This window comes from Gallus gallus, chromosome 4 (assembly GCF_016699485.2).
Source record: "Gallus gallus isolate bGalGal1 chromosome 4, bGalGal1.mat.broiler.GRCg7b, whole genome shotgun sequence".
NCBI classification, from domain to species: Eukaryota; Metazoa; Chordata; class Aves; order Galliformes; family Phasianidae; genus Gallus; species Gallus gallus.
Genome location: NC_052535.1, coordinates 29998047 through 30022295, shown reverse-complemented (window position 1 = coordinate 30022295; position 24249 = coordinate 29998047). Strand labels below are relative to the sequence as shown.

General features: G+C 40.3%; 1 protein-coding gene across 3 annotated transcripts; it reads right to left on the bottom strand.

The window, feature by feature from the left end:
* USP38 (ubiquitin specific peptidase 38) lies at positions 1–21709 on the bottom strand. 3 transcript variants are annotated; one of them, XR_212202.5, is made up of 11 exons: positions 20809–21709; positions 19708–19843; positions 15674–15803; positions 15316–15417; positions 12353–12511; positions 11370–11563; positions 10666–10759; positions 9818–9924; positions 7427–8765; positions 5843–5934; positions 5232–5368 (listed from the first exon to the last, which is right to left on the bottom strand). XR_212202.5 is itself a non-coding variant. In XM_420421.8 (10 exons), the coding sequence occupies exons 1-10, from the start codon at positions 21491–21493 to the stop codon at positions 5207–5209; spliced, it is 3108 nt and encodes a 1035-aa protein (XP_420421.3). In that variant the 5' UTR covers positions 21494–21709; the 3' UTR covers positions 1–5206. The 3 variants fall into 3 exon arrangements, 2 of the variants coding, with proteins under 2 accessions (XP_420421.3, XP_015132170.1); XM_420421.8 differs by lacking the exon at positions 5843–5934 and having other exon boundaries at positions 1–5368; XM_015276684.3 differs by lacking the exons at positions 5843–5934; positions 20809–21709 and adding an exon at positions 20600–20742 and having other exon boundaries at positions 1–5368.
* Positions 21710–24249: the final 2540 nt, after the last annotated feature.

Here is a 24249-nt window from a genome sequence, read left to right as displayed (position 1 = left end):
TAAGAAGTTGAAAAGTGTCTTTATTTATAGTAGTTTGTGCCATAATTTCCCATGTTGCTGATAACTGCTGCATTTCAACTGATGTTTACAACCTTGAGTAAATGTCAGAAGAAAATTTAACATCTCTGCAGATTTAAGTGACCCAATGAACAACTCTGGCAGACACCTACCCTAAAACCCACAAGTCCAACACCCTTCTCCCAGTTAACAGCTTTTTCTTCCTCCCCACTAATAACGCAAACCAGTGTGCTCTTCTGTTTGTTCTCAATTAGTTCAGCTATGAGTAATGTTTGTTCTCAATTCAACAAATATTTAACAGTTGTGATTTGTGTTATGTGTTAATTCCATCTGAAGAAATTTGAACCAAAGCTGTTCCTTTTCCCAAGTAGAACAAGCATAGTAAGCAGAGCTATTGTGAACTGAGAAGGCAACTCAAGCAAAACATGGTCACCTTAATGCAACTGAAATACATGACATTCAGGTACTGTCAACATCAGGTTCTCTGCATCTATTTGGCTCAATACCACCTGTCACCCTTCACTGATTTTTCATGGATCTGCATACTCCTTCAAGCTGAGATTTACAGATATCATTTACAAAACTAGAAAAAAAAACACCACTACTATATTTTACTCAAATATCTTTCCTCTCAGGTCACACCCATGAAAGCTTATATACTTGCAAACACCTCCTGAGGCATTTAAAATATACACATAAACTTCTTTACACAGTCCGACAAATGTACATTAAAACACTCATTTGCCCCCACATTTTTTTTCCAACCGATACAAAATATCATTAAATATTTAATCCAATTTACAACAACAAAGCTTAAGAACAGGCACACTGCAACCCTTCTATACTTTATACTGCAACACTTCTATACTTTGTATTTCAGCAGACCAAAACCATGAAAAAACATAGCAAAACAGTTAAATAACATTCTTTTAGGGAGTTAAGCATCAAATACTGTAATTCTTTATAGAACACTTGAGAAGAAGTGCGAGTCATTTGAAAAATGACAAGTTAAAGCCAAATACTAATTAGTATTTTCCATGTGCCTATTGACAGGTTTCCCCCCCACACACAGCAGAGAGTTGAGGAGGACTTACTGGGTAACAAAGCACTGTTGACAGAATATCTACCTTTTGGTGAAATTTCACTGAAGTCACAACGTTATGGCAGATGCACATGATTATATCGTTATAACATACACAAACTGTCAATCAGATCAGAGCCATTCTTTCCTTTCTGTGGTGTGGTAGACCTGTTTTAGCCTGGCACCAGCACGTCTCCCTCACAGTCCCCACCTCCCCATCTCATGTACCCCCACATACTACTACCCTACCTGTGTGCTGCTCCCACAGGTGCTGGTCCATCCCAGAGCTACCTGCTCCATCCCCAGGGGCATCCCTGAAGGGGTGAGGGACAGAATACAGTGCTGCCCCACCTCAGGCTCCTCCTGCTATGGCCCTGAGGCCAGGCCCAGCTTGACATGCAGCCCAGGTAGCACTGCAGGACTGGCTGCTCTGAGGTGCCGAGGGCAACAAAGGCCCAAGATGGCTGCCAGGCAAGGTGCATCTCCCTGTGGCAGCCAGCAGCCTACCCAGCAGCTCAGGGCACATGGCAGCACGCTGCTTATCAAGAGAGCAGCAGCAGGCTGTGTGTTTTGTCAGGCCCGATTCCAGTACAACTGGCTCAAAAAAAAAAAGTGTTATTAATCACACTGGAAAAAAATGCAATATGAACTGCATATCCTGAATCCATACTTGCCCCAAATCCAACAAACTTAGAAAAATGCTGCCTCTAATCTGAGCCTTAAAAGCAGAGTAGGTAATGTAAAGAGAGGAAGCCCAAGAGAAGAGTAATGTTCTAGGAAGGGACTGGAAGGGGTCTCTAGTGTATCAGGTCTGGTCACCTACTGTTCAGACACTGCTCTGCATTTAATTTCTCAAACAGATATACTTGCCTCTTCTTTGCCTTACAGGTCTTTGCCTGTAAGTCTGTTATGGAATTAATCCTCATGATCAGGCAGTTTCTAATCTAAGACAATTACAGAAAGTCTGTACTTTCTTTTGTTCTAACACTCATTTAGCTCACAATGCTTCCGCTCTTCACCTATAATTTCTAGAAGAAAAGAACTCTCACTGCATACTGGTATAGAGTTAAAGCTCACCCATCAAAGGAAACTTCCAGAAGATAGAACAGATAAAATATTTAACTTTCCAGAGCAGGCAACAAAAGGAGAAAGAGCTAGCCAGAACTTGAGATTTTTTTTTGTACTTATTCAAAGAAAGATTCTCTCCTCATTTTGGATAAACACACTCAGGTATTGCAATCATTTCTTATGTTCGTGATATTCACAACAATCCACCATAATTCTCCATATGAAGAAAAACTATACAAAAATCAACTTCATGGAAGAAAGTTAATGCAACTCTATTGACCACTGACACAAAGACCAAAACAATCTTGTTAAAAAGAAATATGATTTTTAGAGGACATACTATCCTCAAGTTTGGTACAATAGTAAATTCTTCATGAACTGAAACAACAACTAAATTTCAGAAGTAGTGTTATAGATCTTTCTACTTACTCAACTCACGTGGAAAACTAATTAAGAATGGACTAAGAAAGGTGAATAAACAAATCATCCAGCATTCACTCACAGGCAACAGAAATTGAAGCACCATATGTACACTGTTCTTTATCTGTCTAGAACATGCAATGGCATTACAGGGAAATGACACGAAAAAGGTGTACATTTTGAAGCAAGAAATACTTCTCCACTTCACTAGCTTTATTGAAGCCTTCCACATTAAGTACCAATCTGCCTGTGTGGGCTGTCAGGTCAGAAGGCAGATTTGCAAAAAGATACGTTGAGTTTAAAAACTTAAGCTGTATAATCCAAAATAACTGCATCAACAGAAGGATAAAGGACCTTCAGATATTTTCAGTTTTAAACTATGATATTACTCTGATATGAAGTTACCAAATTTAACACTTAATTTAGAATAGGCAAACTAGAGCATAGAAAGCCTTTGAAGAGCTCATGAAACAGATATACAATAGGTATACAAAAATCATACCACACTTTTTTTAGGTAGGCTACTTTTACTGGAGAGCATGAAAAACAAAACCGACCTTTACAAAAGGCTGATTTCATATAGAGTAAAAACATCTGCTCCTGCTTTTAATTTTAGTGTTTTAAAATCAACAGTAAACTCATCAGGAGACACAAAACATTCCCACTGTAACACAAATTAACAGCATTTTAGTGTGTCCTTCCCATAATTTGATAAAAAAAACAACAACACAACCCAAAACAAGATTAACCTTAAAACTGGAGTAAACTGGGAGAGAATCCTAAAAGGAAATAAATAACCCTCTCAGACTGAATACAGAATTTCAAGGTGGAGTGAGCTTCAAGAAAACTTCACCCAAGCAAGCTAAATGAGAGTATTCCTCACATTGGTCTCATAACACTTCCCATTTCACAGCTGAACCCACCAATACAACTGAAATAGCAATGAAGACATAGATCATAGCTGAGGTACAACAGTCAAAACAGAGCATGGAACCCATTTAATGAAAATGAAGGTGAACTGCTTTCTTGAGCAGCAACATATGAACACCTATAGCAGAGCAAGTAACAGTTTTAGTGATAATATAAAAATAGTTTGCAAGCTAGGATACCTTACTATGGACTAAGATCCGTATATTCAACACTATAGGAACAAAGTTAAACTTAGTTTAAGCTTTTAAAAGGCATTTTCTGAAAAAAATTTGTACAGTTAAACTACCACCTGCCAGGTTTGCATGCTTTTTAAGGATGCACTTTGTCACTTATTAGAATATAAAAAACACAGCAAAACAGTGCAGAATCTTCTAAAAAATATTTTAAATAAATTTACACTTCAGTATAAGATTATTCAAGTTAAGAATTAATCACCAGATTTAGTGTAACTCATTTACTTCCATTATCCTCATTGCACATCAAAAACTTCTAATTCTGCCAAGACTAAAAGAGTGGTTTCCTTGACCTATGCTGGCCTAACAAGCCAGTAGACATTGCTCCACAGATGTCATATTGGTCTTCTGCAGACAATTAAAACCTGAACTCATCAACTACTTCTCACCAGAAAAATAAAAAATAAAAAAAATCAGAAGGCAAAATTTTGAAGGACTCTTAGAAGCACAGATCCTCGGCAAGGATCCATACAGGTAGCCTTCCTATGATTTCACAAGTATAATTCAATATTTATGACTGGTCTCTTTAACCAATGCAGCCAAGAAAATAAGAACTCTCTAGGTATATTGCTCTGATTCAAAAATAATGGACAAACTTACTGCATTTTAAACTCTTACTTCTGGAAACCAAATAGCTTTCTAAAAACACTTGATTCCTAACACTGACAAGAAAAATTGACTACCACTAGATTCTTCCTTTTCTGCAGTCTCAAAAAGCTTGTTTTAAGTTACAGTACTGCAAGGCACATACAGAATCTCTTCCTTTCAAATACATAGCATATATATTCCCTGAAATAATTTTAAAACTCTCAAAACAATTAAAAATGCTACAAAGTTAACTTCTATTTAAAAACACTGTTCCCACAGAACATGCACTTTTGTGGAAAATAGCTTTGCAAATATTTATATTTTTCTTTTTTACACTCGTACTGTAAATATATTGAATATTTTTAAAAGTACTGAATCAAGTCATGTGAAGTTATTGCCTTCATTATATGATTGCATCCTCTCTAGAAATTATAAAGGTATCAGATTTGTAAATAAGGTGAGTGGGAGACTATGCATGTAGTTTAACCCATCTGAAAGGACTTGCACATTCATCAGCGCCACCAGAGTCAAAATGAACTTGCTTCATTCAGTGGGTAAGGTCTATGGAAAATGATGTAAACGTATCTGTTTAATGCAGTGGTGTCAGAACCTACTTAAAAATCTCAATTTTCTGTCTTTTGGGCAAGCATATCTTACTATAAAAGCAATTGAATTTTTAAGAGGTAGTTTTTTTTTTTTTCCATTATGCGCTTATTTATTTCAAATAAAACATAAGCAAGAAAGCCTTAACATTTGCTTTCAAACAAGGATGAAGTCTCAAAACTTCGTACAATAAGTTAAAATGTTGAACTGTCCTCAGCGGTACCAGGCTGCTTTAGAACCAGTATATTCCAGGTCGTCTGCCTAGTCAAAAGACTAATCTACCAACAGTACTGAATCCACCCCCTCCTCCTCCACCTGCTGGTCCACAACTTCCCGGGGGATCATTGTCATCAAATCCATTGGGGCGGAAAGAACACGAGGCTGAGGCAGCTTGAAGTGCTTGTGTTCGAGCACTAAGCTCTTGCTCCTGAAATGAAAGAAAAAAAATATATAATCTAGTACTTCTAAGATGCCCTTGTTCTTGATTGCCAACCTGCAATCTAAGGACATAAAATCAAAGTTAATTATTTAAAACCCACATTTGAATTCCACTGACTCAACTGCATAGAAGTGTAGCACACACAGATAAAATGCAAAAAGATAAGCAAGTATTTAGTTTACATTCAGTGCGGACTTTTAACTTTTGAGAGTTATTGTGATGCTAACCCTCTACTAACATCAGTAAGTGTGCAATATTCTCTAATGCTCCAAAGACAATATCAGTTGGATTCTGGAAAACTCAGGGAAGTACCTACATGAGCAGTAGAGATAAGAAAAGAGCCTCCTGAAAGCTTTATTAATCAGGTGATAGGGCTTCTAAGAATCTAATAACTGGATGAGCAAAGGCTCTTCCCTCAGGGATATTATACACTAGTTTTTTTTTCCAACTAGTTTCACATACCTTGCAGTAGTTTGTCTTTAGTATCCCTTCCTGAAATTGGCTAAGAGCTTCAAAAGTTAAGCGAGGCAAGACAGAGGTAGGGTTCTGGAAAACTGACATGACAGCAGAAGCTTAATTTAGGAAACAGTAAAAGTATTTAGGAGCTAAGAATCAGACTGACAGACTTCTTCATGTGGCAACTGGCCACTACACACTACTCTCTTAACGCAGTAGCAGGAAATATTAACAGGGTTTTCATTGTCACCTTGAATTTTCACTTCACTTCTCCACCTCCTGGTGAAAGCAAGGAACAGCACCAAGAACCTCAAAAGACTTGTTATACTACTGTGAAAGCACTAGGCTAAAACCTCTCCACCATGTACTTTCACAGGTGCTAAAGATACTTAAACATTGAGTTGGAAATTTTACTATGAATGCATTCATGCATCAGTGGAAGAAGTCAACTCTGAAAAAATTCATGTGATTTGGAATTGAAGCTAAAGCAGCCATGCTATCTTATGCTACCTTATGCAGCCAAGAGAAGTATCAAAAAAATAGGACAGATACTTTAACTATTCAGAAAGCAGCAACAAAGCTGCAATTTGAACTTTCTTTGTTGTCAAATATTTGCAGCTATTCTAAAAGAATTTCACACTGAGATTTCACTTTTCTTTCTCATTTTGAACTTTACTACTTTTAATTTGAATAGGCCTTCAGCTCATACAGGAGCAACTTAATGAATCAAACACCAGACAAGAAAACACTTAGAATCATAGAATGGCTAAGGTTGGAAAAGACCCACAGGATCATCACCAATGATCATCACCAATGATCATCACCAATGATCATCACCAATGATCATCACCAATGATCATCACCAATGATCATCACCAATGATCATCACCAATGATCATCACCAATGATCATCACCAATGATCATCACCAATGGTTCTTCTACTGGTAACTTCTACTGTTACACAACCTAAACACTGCAGCAGTGCTCAAAACAAACGTTTTAATGTGGAACACAGCATTTTATTTTACTATTTTTTTAAAAAAGCAACAATCTGAAGAGGTGACTACAAGGTAGAGCTCTCAGAGCAGAAAAGCAAAGCAAACCAAAAGCAGAATCCAGTCACTAACAAATAGTCTTCACTTTAACGGTGACAGCATTTGTACAATCACAGCTGTACAAATCCAATGTCTCTCCAGGTGAAAATATGCTTGTAAAAACACTAAGAAATTTTTTATATACTTCTACCTATTCTAGTAATTTGTTAGAGGCAATGAAAGCCAGTAGCTTGAAAAGCTTTTCCTGCATAGAATTACAAGCAGTAGAAGGACCAGCACAAGCATCTTCACTAAAAATTGTTTCAACTGAAATGCGCCAGTCATTTTACCTTACGCTTTCCATCTAATGGTGACAGCTCATTAACCTCACCAAGACATCCGTCAAGCATCAACACAGAAGCCAGACTTGTCATTTACAAGGTTAATATACTAGAATACTTAAAAGCTACCTTTTCACCCCCCTTCCCTCCCCCTTATAAACTGTTTCTTGGAAGTGTTAAGGAGACCATTCTTCACATATTACCTTAATCTTACCTGCAAGTATAGTTTGTTATCTTTTGTAATTGCATCCATGAGGTCTTTTTGTAGGGGAGGGTCTCCATTCACCCAGAGTCCATTTGCTGAATTTGTGTTGTAGCCACAGGTACTATTTTGCTTTTTGTAAATCAGAACATAAGCAGTGTCCTTTGGAAACCTACTGGTAATTTTCTGGACTGACTGAAATGAGGTAAATGTCACTCTGCTGTCATTGAATAAAAACCATTCTTTTGGCATCTCAGTGTCCAACTCATTTTCTATAACAGTACAAGGACCCTCCTCTGCTAACAACTTATTCTGAGTAGAAATTAAAGAAAAAGCTTTAGATTGGTGACACTGTCCTGAAGAACCTGAACCAGTAACATTTCTAGCATATGAATAGTAATGTCCACTTTCAGAGGATACACCAGAGTGCACCACTACAGAACTTAGCACATAGGGCACCAGCTGTGGGCAAGATACTTCATCAGCACCTGAGGGCTTCAGCTTTTTAGCAAGATTTTCTCCAATATCAGAAATCTCAACGTCAACAGACCAACTTCCTGAAACCACAGCTAGAGGGGACGTTGCTCTTCTGACTGGCAGTTCCAAAAGAAGTGGCAGAGAAACGCTGTCCAAGATTTTACGTCTTATATGACACTTTGGATCATATGAAAATCTCAGAAGAGTGAGAATGAGGTATTCAGGTTCCTCAATGATTTGCATAGTTTTCTCAGCATTTTGTAGAGAGGCACACTTTTCACAATAATACTTATTGTCTCCACTAAGGATCTCAGGTGCCAGAAAATAATTCAATAAGTCCGTTACTGATGGGGTGTTTTTCCCCACTAGCGCAGAAGAAACATCCCTACTATCTTGATCCTTGTTAAATTCAGATTTTGGCTCAGAGTTTGGCTCAGCAGAATCCTTTAGGATTCCTTCATTTGTAATTGCGTTGCATCCGCCATTTATTTCCAAACTACTGGGAGGTGTTTCTCCAGCAGGAGTTGCTGAAATACTACTTTGCACCACAGAGCCATCTTTTATTTCAGAATGTTCCAGACATTTCACACCAGCGCTTTCCAAGGATGTCGGAGGACAGAAAGCCAAAGAGAGATCTGTAAAAGCTTCCTCCTTTTGAGATGTGCTTTTGCAGTTCAAACAGCATATAGTAGTCTTCAGTTTTCCTCCAAACATTCTCTCTATGAGAGTTCTTTCTTCACTCCCCTTACAAAGTGCTTCGGCAAATACCTGTGCTTTATGGACAGTTTCTTGTGCCTGGGACTCTTCATTCTTCCTACTTTCAGCAGCCTTTGCTGAAGACAATGCTTTCAAAGTTCTCTCTTCTTCGTGAAGCCTAAAGACAAACAAAAAGAGACCCAAATAGCTACAATACTTTCCCCGAAAATATTGCTGCACCGCTGAAGATTTTTTTTTCCCAGTTACAGTTAAAAGTAGATTGTTAAACAGATAGAAACATCTCACATTAAAAGCAATTTCTTATTGTTTTTATGATCAAACTGAACCATATAGTTCAGTACTATCCAACAGTATAAAGTAGAAGCATAAAGGCATTTAATGCAAATTTCATTATATCTAACACAGTAAATACACTGTGAGAACCAGCAAGTATTAAAAAGTCTAACAATCAATGATTATTAATTGTTACCTTAAGAAATCAGTTCCTCATTTGCCTGGTTCTTTATGTCAAATTTTGTAAGAGAAAAAGTAGCTGTTTAAGTAGAGCTATATTTTTTCTGAGGAGAACAACAGGTCTGGATTGTGCAGCCAGTAAAGTTAGAAACTATAGCAAGAGAAACCAAGACAGGGAAAAAAGGACACTTGCACAACTGAGATAAATTGAGTCTTGGTAAAAATACTCAGCAAGCTAAAATTAGCAAGTTACTAATATAATCAGTGGGGCTTTTTTTTTTTTCCATTTTACCTGTCGCCGTTAATTCACTTGTTTAATAAACTATTAACACATATGCATACCTTCGTAACTTATCTGACCCATATGAATTATAGCTGTATATACTAACATGAAATCTCAGACAAATGACTGAACAGCTTTCAGCAACCACAGTAGTTTTACAATGGGACCACAGCTAACGTATCTAACACTTAAGCTTAGGTTTGTAAGAACAGAAATATAACCACCCATCTAACCTGCTTTAGATGACATGGAGACAAGGCTGTATTCAGACTTAACCACAGATTAAACTCACAAAGGCAAGGGCTTCACACATCATACATCTCTCATAAAATTGGAGACAGTCAGGAACTGGACCCAGAATTCCCAACTTTCACTCACACAAAGGAGCTCTTAGATGACTGCACCTAATGACAAGTTCACCATTGTATGACAGGGCTATAGGTTTCTACCCATTAATGACATGACAACTATACCTGTTGAGCAGGAACCGGAGATATTCTGAGCAATCCTGCTGCGATTGAGGGGTGAACCATGGTGGTCTGGAAGCCTCAAGGAAAATTCTAGGAGCATATGCCTCCCTCTGTTAGCATATGGGAGAAACAGAAGTGTTATGTAGGAATTACTTAATGATTCTTTGCACATTGACAGCTGGACTCTGGTTTACATTATTCTAAAGGAATTGTATGAAACATGGTACGTCTACATACAGACCATTTCTGTATCACAATCATAAGGATAAAGATCAGTATTTGTCATTAGTTTTGTAGCAATTTCTTCTAGTACAAAGATAGTGGATCCTGTAAGCAAATAATAAGTGTGTAGCGAGCATAAGCCAGATATTATGCCTAAAAGTAAGTTACTCTTCTTGCTGGCAAACGCCAAATTTACATTTAAGGTGACCCATCCTCATTTTCACAGTGAGTTTGCTGGTATTAACCACAGAGTATCTTTCATCTTTCTAATACTACCAAAATAATTTGTTTGAAAATGAACTTTAAATGAAGCAACTTGAAATGCAATAAAATTTCAAGCAGAAATCACTTTAGGTTATTCTATAAAGTCGCATAAAATCAGCTGCTCTATCGCATCAGGTCTATGATTTTGCCTTCTGAAAGAAAACTTCTACTGCCCATAACGTCCCACTTACGAAACAGATTTCTCCAATTCCATTACGATCAGAACATTTGGAGGCAGACTCAGTCCCCTACAAATCTACCACATTTTTAATATATTGAAGAGTATGCTTACGGCATTTTGTTTGTTCTCAAGTTCCAGCACACAAAGCTAAGCTTAAGAAAGAGCAGATGAAAAATTCACCTACCTGGGTATGGGCCAAAAATGCAAAAAGATGCTGTAATTTCCTCATCAATGAATTACAACCATTTAGATTCAGAGATAAAACATGTCTTCTGAAACTGAAAAAAAGAGGCAAAGAGTTGTCCTGATAGATTTATAGCAATAATGCAGCCAACATTCCAGCTCAAATTACTCAAGTTTGAAAGAAGGCAAAACATGCAACACTTTCCTTCAATTCCTGGACTCTGCACTATTGCAGAAATGCAAAACTATTGTACAGTAGGAACTTATCGCTAAAAAGTTCTTATTAATATTCAAATGTTTAGAAATTAACATTTTTTTCCCCAACAGCTTTCATATTGTAAAAATTTCATGATTATGCTTTTGTTACAATATTAAAGGGAGCAAAGAAAAAATGACATATCTGGAAGTCAGACATATTACTCTCAGTTTAGATAGTGAAGAAAGAGTCTGTTAACTCTGACTCAGTCTATTGTAAGTTCAATGCACATATCTTTTTGACAACAGACAGAAAGGAGCAGGATTTTTAACAGCTAAAATTTCAGTTCCACAGAGTTGGATTTTAACAAAGCAGTCAGTAATTAAGTGCAGAGAAACCTCACTCAGCCCTAGGTAGCTGAGTAACCTGGGGCATGTTTATATCCTATGTAAAGCCAGACAATTGCAATAGTTAACTTGCAATGAAAAGAGCTGGTAAAAAGGACTTACTCAGTAGCCATGAAAAGTGCCTGAATAATGCTGTTCATGTAGCAGGTATTTCCTAGGTTAATCAAGCCAGTCTTCCCAGTTTCAGATTTTCCAGAAAGTCTAGATAAACAAGATGGCAAAGAATTGGATTGAGAAGTCCAGGCACTCTGACTGAGAATCAGCCTCATTTTTTCTTCGCTGGGCTTGGGCATATCCTACAAGAGAAACATGAACAAAATAGGCTTTTATACTTGCTTTTCTACTAGTTATTGACACCCAGCAGTCTTCCCCATTTTCCCTTGCTCCCCTTCTACCCTTCAGGTTCTTGCTAGCCCAGGAGATATGTGTTACAATTGCCTTTTGAGAATACTTAGAGCACAGATATCTACAGCCAGTCAAAAGCTTAACCCCATGTACTATAGCAAAAAACAACCACCACCACCACCCCACAAAACCAAGCAACAAAGAAACCCAAAACACTCCTCAAGGCTCGTTGTTTTTTTTTTTGTCAGCTCTCAAACGACACAAATTAGGGGGTGGGTGGATACCTCTGATCAGCTTACTCAGGCAATCCCTTTTGCCCCCAAAACAACTCCTCAAATTCTATGTAAGGTGTTAAAATCAGGCAACAATAACCAACATATTGTTTTTTGTGGTGTTTTTTTTTTTTTAGATGTTTGTTAAGAAAGTGTGCATTATATAACAAAATTTGAGAGCTGCTCTAGAAGTAATGTCTCCCATTTTATTATGTTGGCCCAAGATGTGGGAAGCAGATTATATAACTTAACTGATTTCAGATTTTTCTGAGAGGCTGCTATCATTGCCTTTTGGACACTCAGGACTTTTATTTTGCTTCGTTTTTGAATATTTCAAGCAGTTGGAATTACCATTATATTATGCAGTTAACTCTTTTCTCAAAGAGGATACTCTACAGAGACTAGACCATAGCTTTCACATTTGAGATAACAGAACAGAAACATCTCATCTTTGTATCCTTAATATACCTTAAAAACTTCCAGAATGGGTTCATAGAGCTCTGGAAAACCTGAATAATGATACATCATACAATGTATCAACTCAGCCAACTGCATCAAAAACGCTGTACTGGAAGGTAAGCCATCACTTTTGAAGGAGTGAACCAAGCTGACCACATGCGGGACAACCTAAATGGGAAAGGAACAAAAAAAGGTGTTAAAAAGCAATTCCATTTTCTGATTTTGTTCTACAATCAGTACTGGTTTGTATACCCCAAATAGCAGGGAAGATTTTGTTCTCAAGTAAAAAGTGACTGAGAAACAACAACCTGAAAAATATATGCACGATTCTCTCTCTCAAAAAAAGCACAGTTTGGTATATGAGCTGAGGAGAGCACTGAATACTAAGTTCTGGAACTTAATGAACACACAAAACACATGCTCAGTTTTTTCATCAGTCATGCATCCATAGTAATAATCTTATTAACCCATCTTAGAACCGTGGACCCGATGGAGTGTGTTCAGAGGAGGGCTACGAAGATGGCACAGGGGATAGAACACGTCCCCTACAAAGACAGGCTGAGAGCTGGGACTGTTCAGACCAGAGAAGACAAGGCTCTAGGGAGACCTAACAGTGGCCTTTCGGTATCTAAAGTGGGGCTGTAAGAAAGAAGGGGACAGACTCTTTACAACGGTCTGTTTGGACAGGACGAGGGGAAATGGTTTCAAACTAAAAGAGGGAGATTTAGATTGCAGATAAAGAAGCATGTTGGGTTTTTTTGTTTGTTTGTTTTTAATAAGGGTGGTAAGGCATTGTAACAGGTTGCCCAGAGGTGTGGTAGAAGACCAGTCCTTGAATACATACAAGGTCAGGCTGGTCAAGACTCCGGGCAACCTCACATAGCTGTAGGTGTCCCTGTTCATTGCAGGGCAGTTGGACTAGGTGACCTTTAAGCGTTCCTTCCAGCTACAACTATGATACGATTCTGTGATTAAGGATACTACAGCAACCATTCTACTTCTGTGCTAACACTAACAGCTGTATAACCTCCTCTAATTTCATAAATGCTGTTAAAAAAACCCTCTCGATTTTTCTTTAACAGACTCTAACACTTGCGATCCCATGTAAATGAATACATATATTCTACTGCAGTTAAGATGGACATCGGTTTGCAGCTCCACCTAGCGACAGAGCTAGGCTCAAGCCAAGCCAACAGTAACAACACAAGCTTATGAAGCCTGCCATCAGTGCTACCTATTTGCAAATGAGTCCAAATACACCGCTGCTGAAAATGGCATATAAAACAAATATTTACTCCACTTCTTTCATCTTCAATGCAGTTCTGTCTCCATTTTTAAATGGGAACTTTTTTAAAATACAGTTTAGTCTTAAAACACCAAATAGAAATTTATTTCAGTGCAAGCCCTAAGAGTAGCAGCTTCTCACAGTGAGATGAACTATTTTAGACATCTTTTGATTTTCACTGGATTAACTGCGGAAGAAACTGATAGAACTATTTCTCATCACAAACAGCTTACAAACTGTTTGGCAGTCAAGACAGGAAAGAAACTGTCTAAAATAACGATATTCTTACAAGTATACAAGTTACAAGAATTAATCTGCTGCTTTGGCATCAGAATGGGGGGCCAAGGACACAATACTCATTACTTCTTTTTCAAATACCAGTTGTTCTGTAAGTATAAATAGTATTTTTGTATCATAGAAGCAATCCCTAATTGCTGTAAAAAAACCCAAAAAAGATACCTGCTGTTTAAAAATGAGAATACTAAGATTAACTGTTCAACGAACTACAGAATGAGAAGCTGCAATTACAAATTTCTTACTTGACAAATGCGTATACAGAAATGAGAAACTGGCTTCCAAGAATGAGATTTGCAAAGATTAGACGTACAATACAGTCATTTTGCATTAAGCACATAGGAAGAATAGAAAACAGAAGTCCATATCTGTCCAACTGACAATCAAAATCTTACAGCAAGCTGCGTAATAGTGAAAGCTTAACTCTGAATATATGCAAAATTATCACTTTTGACTGAGGTTGAATCAAAGTTTCATACTTCAGAATAATCTGTGATTAAGTTACACATTGTGAGCACAAGACAACATCTTTCTTCTATTAAAAGTCATTCATATAATGATCAAGCATAGGGAGAGGAAATACTAACTTAGATATGCTGCAAAACAAACTCGGCAGCCTTTATTGAACTATTTAACTAGTATTTTATAATAAATGATCTATATGTAAAATAAGTAGCTCAAGTGCAGGAAAACATGACATGATACTGAATGACAGCAGTATATTAAAAAATGATTGTATATTGTAAAAAATATTGTCTAAAATTAAAAGAAAGTGGTAATAGGTAAGTCTGGAAGAGATGTATGCTATACTGCCTAAGCATTATATTGTAGAAATTTTCTCAGTTAAAAGAAAAACATGTATTTCTAGAATAAGTCTTCTGTACACCTCATATTTTACATTTCTGAGAAGAGCAGAGAAACAAGGATAGCAAAAACACAAAATATTTACATTTTGAGCATGCTCAACTCTTACTTGCTTACTTCGTTTTGCGTCCTTTATACATTTAGGGCAGTGTAGGGAACAGACAGAAGCTTAAGACTGGTCATTAAAAAAATACCAGAACAGACTTAAGGCAATTACTCCGATTAATTTATGCAACACGTTGGAGATTGCTTCAAGCCTAGGAGCCTTGTAGACAGCTCAAAACAAAACCCAAACACCTGCATGCCAGGATGTTATGATTCTCAGAGAGCCATCTCTCACTTAAAAACAACTTCAAGCTAGGCACTGACTTTGAGGAAAGGGAACGTGTTACACATCTTGCTGAACAAATGCAGTCAGTCATTCAGAGATTCAATCAAAGCCCCCGAATTCTATTTCTTTTTACACACAATTTAAGAATCCCACGTGTATTACATTTCAAAGAACTGAACCACTTCTTCTGGAACTTACCAAATGAAAAGCTTCTGGAGAATGCTGGAAACTAAGTAACATATGAGAAAGAACAGCAAGGGCACCAGGTCTTACTAAAGGAAACCAAAGTCGATTAAAGACCTAAAAAAAAAACAAATCAAAACAAACAACATTTTTAATAAATCTAGAAAGTAAGATTTTAATAGAATTGTAAACAGATTTCCAAGCTGACAACCAGTTGAAACAAAGAAACATTACATGCAATTGGAAGCTAATTTACGTCTTTTATGAAGGACAATAAGACTATAGGCTGTAATGCAAACAAAGGTATGCATACGCATAGCTGTTAAAAAAAAAAGCTTCTCCTCTCCTTCAATTTTATTCTTTTCCAACATACCAGTTCAATCTTCATCAGAGTGACATCAATAAGGATAGTAAATTTCTGGACTGCAGCTAGTCCTTTCAGCAGTGCAATCACCCACGTTTCCACATGCTGAGCCAAAGGCCAAGACAACCAGTCAATCATTCTGAAAGATAATGAAAAATGGTTAATGAAGCAAAACCAAAGTATATGCCATTCACTTCGACCTCAGTAAAAAGATTCTATACAAACAGAGATACACAAGAAGTCATGAAATAATTAAAAATGCGCAAGCAAATGAAATGAAGTACTGTGTAGTCTTTGTGTTCAAGACGAAGCCAGCTTTTACAGACCTTAAGACAAGATTCATTTTATGGCAAAAAGCTTAGAACTAAAGATGAAAAAATGCCATTAATTGGAAACAATCCCTCCTACAGCATTTACCATAGATCAGACTAAGACTGACTGGTTTAAAAAGAGTGAACTAACTAGTTTAAGACGACACCACTATGTTAAAGCACTTTTTTTCCCCCTACCATGGGGTGGTCACGCTCTGAAGCATGTTACACAGCAAGGTTGTGGCACCTCCATCTCTGTTGAAAGCTCTTAACTCAACTGGACAATGCCTTGAGCAATGAGGCCCAACTTCAATGCTTAGCCCCACATGGAACAGGACTGCACTGGACAACACCCAAAGGATGCTTTCAGCCTATAGAATGCTACAGTTCTGTTCTATAATTCTATGGAAAGGGGAAGTTAGAAGTAGATTTATTGTCTTCTGAAAAAGATCCTCAAAGATTAATTTTTTACAAGCCTAAGTTCTAGCACAGCTGAACAGATTACAAGTAACCAGTCTAACAGTTGGTATGAGTATGAACAGGCTCAGTTAGCAGGTTTCTACCCTACTTGATAGAATGAGAAAAGTACTGAAAAAAACATGGATGCTATACAAATGCATCCTACCACACACTAGACATGCAGAGCTTTTACATATAGTCATGTTTTCTACCATCACCAGCCAAGAGGAACACAGAGAATCCAACTGCTTTAAGCAGTGAGCTTTTCCATGTACATGCAACTGTAGAAGAAAGCTACTATCGCACAGCTTCATAATGTCACTCAAACACCACGTAATCTATCAGTACTATGAGATGAGGGAACACAAGTTGCTCTTCTTTTCCAAAAAAAGGACAAGGCTGTAAAGAACTCAAACACATAATAAATCACTGGTGTGAGAACCAATATCAAATTACATTAGACATTAAAATCTTTAACATTTAGCTTAAACCACTTAAGTCATTTGCAACCAGGAAAGACAAGTTTCAGGGTGAAACATGATATGCAGAGCTTTGGAAGAGAATTCATCTGTACAAGCAATCTGAAAATCATCAGCTGCACATGGCTTGTGATTTTCAATCTGAAAAAATAACAACAAACAAATCCTACATCCTTCTTGGAGAATAATGGGTTCCAATCAGTCTGAAAAGAAAGTTTCAGAGCTCAGCTTCCAAGCTCAAGTGAGTTTAGCATGACCAGACATGTATTGTGGGCATGCTATTTTGTCATAAAAGCAAAGCAAAAGAAAAAATACTAGAATTTACATGCAGTTTATAACTTGGAGCTAAGAAGCGTATAGTACACATATACTCTAAATTTTGTCTTGCAATTACAATCCCTCTATATGCAGGACATTTTAACGCTTCTCTAAAATAAGGAATCACTAGGATTGCCTTTCTAAGAATCAAGTGCACATCTGCCTGGATTTCTCCAGTGTCATTACAAAAGGACTGGAAAAAACATGCCAGCATCATAATCCTTGCTCTGAATCCATGCAATGGTGCCCTTTGTTCACAACATTAAACTCAGGAGTTTCCTATGAGCAGTCTTTCCATAAGCTTTCTAAAGTGAGGAATTCAATGTCAGCCAAAACTGCTTTCCCCTGCAAAAAATTAAGCAGAGATCCCTAAGCCTCACTGCCCTACAGTCTTCAGCATTCATCCTACCTTCAATCTGTAAACTTATTTTTCAATAGAGGCACAACGTTCTTCATGGTTAAAAGACAAATGACAAAATATTTAGATTTCCTAATTAACTTTTTAGACAAGTAAAGAGTGTCTTTTTATAGAGAGCTCCACATAATGACCTCTGTTCTGTACTACTGCCATTCTTACAATACGTCCAACTTCAACAATGCTAATTTAAAAACTCCTAATGAAAAATATTGCTTTGGGTGGAAGCTGGGGCTTCCTGTGTTTCATCCCAACATTGGTCATATGACTTCAGACCTTGTGTCATCTCTATTCAGTATAATTACTATTAAACTATACACCATTATTACTCTTCCAGTACAACAGTTGTTTCAGAACAACAACTACTCTTTCAGTACAATTAACACTGGAAAGAAAAGCCTCATTCTCCAAATAATTGATGTATTTAGATTTCCCATCCTGAAAATCTATTTCTGCTCTTAAAAGCTGAGTTCATGTTCTTAGAAAATGAAAAAGTCAAAAAAAAATAGAACTAAATTTTTAGACATGCTTAGATCCGTCCTATGAAGCATAAAATCTGAGACCTGGTAGATGACAGCGGACGCTGCAGTTATTAGATCCTCTCTGCATTGTACTTACTCAGTTCCTATTGCATTTTAACACAAAGACAGACATGGAACATGATGATAATGTATAAAACCAGGATTTTTGTTTGTTTGTCTAGAAAAATATCCTAAGGGCCTCGCGAGGACCTTCTTTCTCATATCACCCTATGATGGTCTGTTATCCACGCGTGCTTAACAAAGATGGTACTTGTGACCTTTGGACAGAATAAGATTTTCCTTCATCTCTGCATCCTAAAACAGCAACTTCTTTTGTGAAAATATCTTCTCAGCACTATCAGACAAAGACTCCAGCAACTTAGGTACAGATACACCATCGTTAAAAACCAGCCAAACAAGAACCCTCAGATTAGTAGGCATGCCACCTCCCAAAACAAAGAAACTACAGGAAGGTTTTACTTCTTTACTAACAGGGTAAAGGACACGATTGTATCTGGAGCATTTTCACAATGTAGCACAATTTTAATCTTTTCTTACTCTATGTTCAAACTCAGTCAGGCTCTGTAGTGCTCATGAGCTCATAAGCTGTCCTTAGAAATTGAGTAACCAGGTCTCCAACCCACAGTAACCAAAGTTCTGTTGAGTCTTAACAGAAGCCTTGATGTGCTTGGAGCTCTGCACCTCTTGGGAATGAGGTAAGCCTGATGACAACATAGTCATTCACTGCTCCAAACATTCCAGCAGTGTTATTACCTCCTCTATGAGCACACTCTGTGACACTGACAGCGGGATCAAGCATCCCCTCAGCACACTTGCAGATGACATCAAGCCGTGTGGTGCAGTCAACATGCCTGAGGGATGGGATGCCATCCACGGACACCTACACAGACTTGAGCAGTGGGCCCAAGAGAATCTTACGAAGTTCAACAAATTTAAGTGCAAGGTCTTGCATATGGGTCACAGCAACTTGGGTTGCCATGAAACTATCTAAAATGAAAACAACAGGACATTCCTAGAAAGTCAGTTCCCTGAAGTAAAAATACATTCTTAAAAGTCAACCATTTCTTCCACGAATGTGCCAAGTAAGAGCACGTGGCACTTTTGAAAGTAAGATGAAGAAGCTTTCTATGCAGCTGGTATTATAAGGCAGAACTTACAGAGTTATTCTAGAGCTACAGTTATACAATCACGATGTGTTTAAGCAGGTACTATGACATGAATATTCAAATTAAACTAACATGAAAATTAATCACCAGCACACTACCAGCAAGTTATTTGTATGCACAAAACCCTCTGAATCTCCCAGCTTTGAATATTAGACTGCCATGCATCTTCAATGAAGTTTGCTCGATCAAGTGCACTCTTTAAGGGTTCCTAAGAGCATAACTTCATATGCCATTATAGAAGTGTCTTCCTCTTTCTCGTTTGTTTTAAACGAATTACTTTAAGCTTAAGTGACAAGTAGCTTCAAAAAAGGCAAGAATGAGACCTTTCTCCCTTCCCCAATGAAATACAGTACCTGCACAGCGCTTGAGTCATACTCGCATCTTTCACATTTGGGTCTGTAGTAAGGCTCATGATGAGTACTGTAATCATCTGTAAAGGTATATGCTGCACAAGACTTGCCAGCGCAACAGAGGGTTCAAATGGAGTATCTGGAAGAGTTGAACATGCCATGTTGTAAGAATCAAGAACAAACTCCCACAGGAAAACTACGCTTCATTTTCCCAACAGCTTTGTTGCAGCAATGAAGTTCTGAAGTGATGAGCCTATCCTACACCAAGCATTCTATCATCCCACAGGAAAAGAGAACAAAGCTTCAACAGCTGAAATACACGAATAACACTTAATTACAAACACTTTTTGGTCACTTTATATCCCTACAAGAAGGTGAGAGCCTGCTAACTTGTTCCTTTGCTCCCCACGGAACTGGTAAGTGCATCCAAATGCCAGCACCACACAACTGTTCATTGTAATGGCTGCTAAGAGTGGAGACAGAACATGTGCAATACTGGCTGTGCTTAGTCTCAGTAACTGTCCACTAACTGTACCAGTCATGACAAACTACTACCAAGTTTCCTAGGGGCATCAATTGTAGAGGAACTTTTGTTTGTTAACAACACAGCACACCAAGCAAATGCCTGAGGTCAGAAAGAACCAATTTAAAAATCTCATCTACATCCCTCAGGCAGTGTATCCTTCCTAAGCTTCATGCTCTTCCAGTTCTGGAGGATGAGCAGTCCCAAGGCCTAACAATACCCTTCCAGAGCGAGGACGATTTCCCTTTGATACCGAGTTCCAGCTTTATCTGGAAAGACACTGGAAACCGGTCTTAGGCAGCATTATGGTATTTCATTCCCAAAGTCACGCACAGCAAGCTCCCAAACCAATCAAGCACCACGACCCCCTACCTTCTCACTGGGGACCGCCGCATCCTTGACCATCGGCCGGCATCTGAGCACGGGAGCGAGGATTCAACGGCCCCAGGGCAGCCCCGCGGTGCCGCGGCTGCAGCCGACGGCCCTCCCGCTCCCTGAGCTCGAGCTCCCGGGGTGGCGGCCGCCCCTTCCTCTTCCTCCTCCCCCTCCGACCCCGCCCCGCTCCCCGCGGCGGCGCTCACCGGCGGCGGCGATGACGGCGAAGAGCTCCTGCAGGGAGGGCAGCAGCGTGTCGGGCTCGGCCTTCCAGACGCTGCGCAGCAGCCCGCTGACCTGCGTCACCTGCGAGACGTAGAGGCGCAGCTCGGCCTCGCGGCTGCCCTGGCTCTGGAAGTGGGCGATGCTGCGCACCAGCTGCTGGCAGAAGGCGAGCGAGAGCTTCCTGCCGCGGGGCAGGCACTGCGGGAAGTCGCCCAGCAGCTGGCAGAGGCGCGCGCAGAGCGGCGGCGCGGGCCGCTCACACACCAGCCGCAGGGCCTCCACCTGCAGCAGCTCGAAGAGCTCCAGCACCGAGGGGCAGCTCATGATGAGGCGCAGCCCCGCCTGGATGTAGTCGAGGATGGCCGGGTCGCGGCAGCTCAGCTCGCCGTAGCCGCGCTGTAGGAGGCCGAGAACCAGCCCCCGGTTGAAGAAGGCCTCGAACTCGGCGCGGTGGTAGCGCCCGTAGGCCTCCAGCACCTGGCGGCCCACCTGCCGCTGGAAGGCGTCGGGGCCCTGCAGCACCAGCCGGGTGCCGAGCGCGAACATGGCGCGGCACTGCGCCTGGCTCAGCGGCGTCTCGGCCAGCTCCACCACCCGCCGCACGATGACGCGCTTCAGCGGCAGCGGGTGGGACGAGCTCACCAGCCCCTCCAGGATCTTGTCCATGGCGGCCGGGCGGCGGCGAACCGGCCCGGGCCTCGGCGGGGACCGCCGTCGTCGTCGCCGCCGCCGCCTCCCCGCGGCCCTCCCGTCGCCCCGGCGCGCTATGCCGCCCTGACGGCGGCGGCGGCCCCGCAGCCGCTGCGGTACCGCCGCGACCCCAAACGGCGACGGCCGAGCGTTCCCCGGCGACCCGGAAGCGGAGCGGCACAAACAGGAAGCGAGGAGCCGCGCAAGCGCCCGCCGGCAGCCTCCTTGCCGCGGCACCGGCCAATGGGGAGCGAGCGGCGGCGGGGGGCGGTGGCGCGGGGCGGGGGCAGAGGGCGGGGTTGTGGCGTAGCGGCGTCCCGCGGTTCCGAAGGTTTGTGGGCGTGATATGTTGGGCGTGGGACAGGTGACGGCAAAGGTCGCAAGGCTGGAATGAAGCCGCCGTCCGCTGCAAGCAAGCCTTGAGCGGTCACGAAGGCTCCCCGTTGCTCAATGCAAACAGCTCGGTGCTGGGTGCTTGGGCAATGCCTGCAATTCAGCGCCCAGAAAGTCTGGAAGATTAGCCGAGCCGATCCTCGGTGTCATTTGCGGCGTAACAGGTGCAGAATCGAAACCGGCCTTCAGGCTGTGAGCTTAAGGGTAACACAAACCAGCACAAACAGCAGAGCCACCTGTAAGGCACCGCAGCTGTCAGAAAAACGCGACGCAAAACCAACGTGCTGAAAATTGAATCCCCTGCATGTATATATATATGAGTGTTCAGTTGTAGTGCTCAGATAACCATTCACTTTCCCTTCCATGCTGTGCTTGCTGCACACACAGGTGAGATCTGCTTCCAGAAATCATTGCATTCCAGTGCAAGTTGTGTCGGTCAAGGTCTTTCTCTGAGATGGTTACAAAGGTCAGAGACCATTACCACCGATATCTTCATTGCCTTTGTGTGTATTTCATCTTTTATCCTTGTGTGTATTGGGGTTATATCATGTATGTATTTACTTATTTCTTCCTTCCTTCCCCAAAGGACTTTGTAGTTAATACCTGTAAAAAATTAACCTTGACTAAGTGGCTGGGTTACGTAACTTGCATACCTTTGGAGCACAATGCTTTGTCTGCATTAATTGTACCACGGTTCTTTATTTTTTCTTAAGTTTGGTTATTCAGTCTCGTTTCTGTTCTCTCTCTCCAATTACTGATGGCATCTTCTGAAGCCAGAATGAGAGAGGAGCCTGCTCAGGAGTGCAACCAAAACTCACTGTGGGAAGGGCTGAAATCAGGATGCTAGAAGCACAGTTATGCGAAGAGATAGTGGGAGGATTACAGGGAGGATAGGAGAAAGTTTGGAGGTGTTAGTAGCTCTGAATCTCTCAGATATGTCAGGGTTTATGACAAAGAGAAACAAGCAGGAGTAGTGATGAAAAGCAAGGTGATGCGGCAGGCTCATGAGGCACGCTATGGAGGGATGATGAGAAGGGAGTTGCCGTGAATAGCAGAAACAAGTGTGAAAGAGCTAGAATGGCCCTCTGAAAAGCTGGAAACGTGGCTGGCTTGCAGGGACATGAAGGTACAGGGAGTGTAGAAAACAGAAGGAGCTGCAATTTAGCAGGGTCTTTGGTGCTTTGCCCTTGGTTTGCATGGTGTCACAGGTGGGAGGGGAGGCAGAATGCTGCCCGCTGCTGGGGACGTTTTCTCCAGAAAAGCCACAGAAAGGTCTGAAAACTTACCGCCCCAGGACAAACTAAAATCGATAGTTGGACCCATATTGTTGGAGGCAGGGAAGTGTAGCTCTACCGAAGAAACTTGGAAATGGTATTTGTGTTTGCGCTCAGATGACCAAGTGTACATGCTCTCTATTTAATGTGCTTATTTCAGGTAGCAGAACTAGTAATTACAAACGAGTGGTTATGAGTTACAATGACTGCCTGAGTCACTGAGTATGTTTGTGACTTCGGAGCTAAAAATAACCTGAGCTGTCAGGAGGATCTTAATTATAACCTTACTATTAGATTTACAAATATCAATATGAGATAAATTTTGGAACACAAACTTTTCCTCTGTTTTCATTGAAATTTACCTCCACTGTATCGATATATTACTAAGTTGTGACTAAAGTGAATTATTCAGTGAATAAAATGTTCTAAAATGTTTCCTCTGGAAAAGTAAGAAAAAACCAAAAACAGTGATGTTTCATCGAAACCAAAGACTATTAGCAGATTTGAACGGTAATTAATTTCACTGTAAGAGCACAAATAATAGCCAAAGGTTAACCTCAGTGACATCTCCGTAATAACTCAAAACTCTTGGAGGAAGTAAGGGAGAAAGGAAACCTTTTACTAAGAACCCTGGGTTAAAAATATCCTGTCAGTCTACAGACATTTTAAACCTTATGTACAAGATGACTGCTTTTCAAGAAAACATCATCTTGGTAAGGAGGATATCCTGCCGGGCCATCTTCAAGACTGGTGGCGAGGCTCTTGACATAACATCTGTCCATTCCTTATTCCACCCCTGTGAACAAGTCTAACACGTTGAACTTGCTGGTGATCTATAGTGATAGTCACATTGCAGGTACAGTGAATTTAGTGTTCCTGAGAGGATCTGCATACACCTGCAGTAGGTTTAAGGCATCTGATGCTGAGCTAGTGGCTGTGTGCCTGCAAGTCTGCTAAATCTAGCTCCAGGTGGGCAGCAGGAGTACAAAGGAGTTGGCGGACTGGCCTCCCTCTTCAGTCACAGCTTGCTGTTAGATTAGTTTCACTGTAACATGAAAATGCGCC

Coding starts and splice junctions, on each gene's coding strand:
- USP38 (XM_420421.8), bottom strand. CDS start 21,493: ATGGACAAGATCCTGGAGGGGCTGGTGAGCTCGTCCCACCCGCTGCCG. Junction 15,418..15,673: donor CTCTGATGAAGATTGAACTG/GTATGTTGGAAA, acceptor TTTTTTTTTTAG/GTCTTTAATCGACTTTGGTT. Junction 5,369..7,426: donor ATAACAAACTATACTTGCAG/GTAAGATTAAGG, acceptor CTTTCATTTCAG/GAGCAAGAGCTTAGTGCTCG.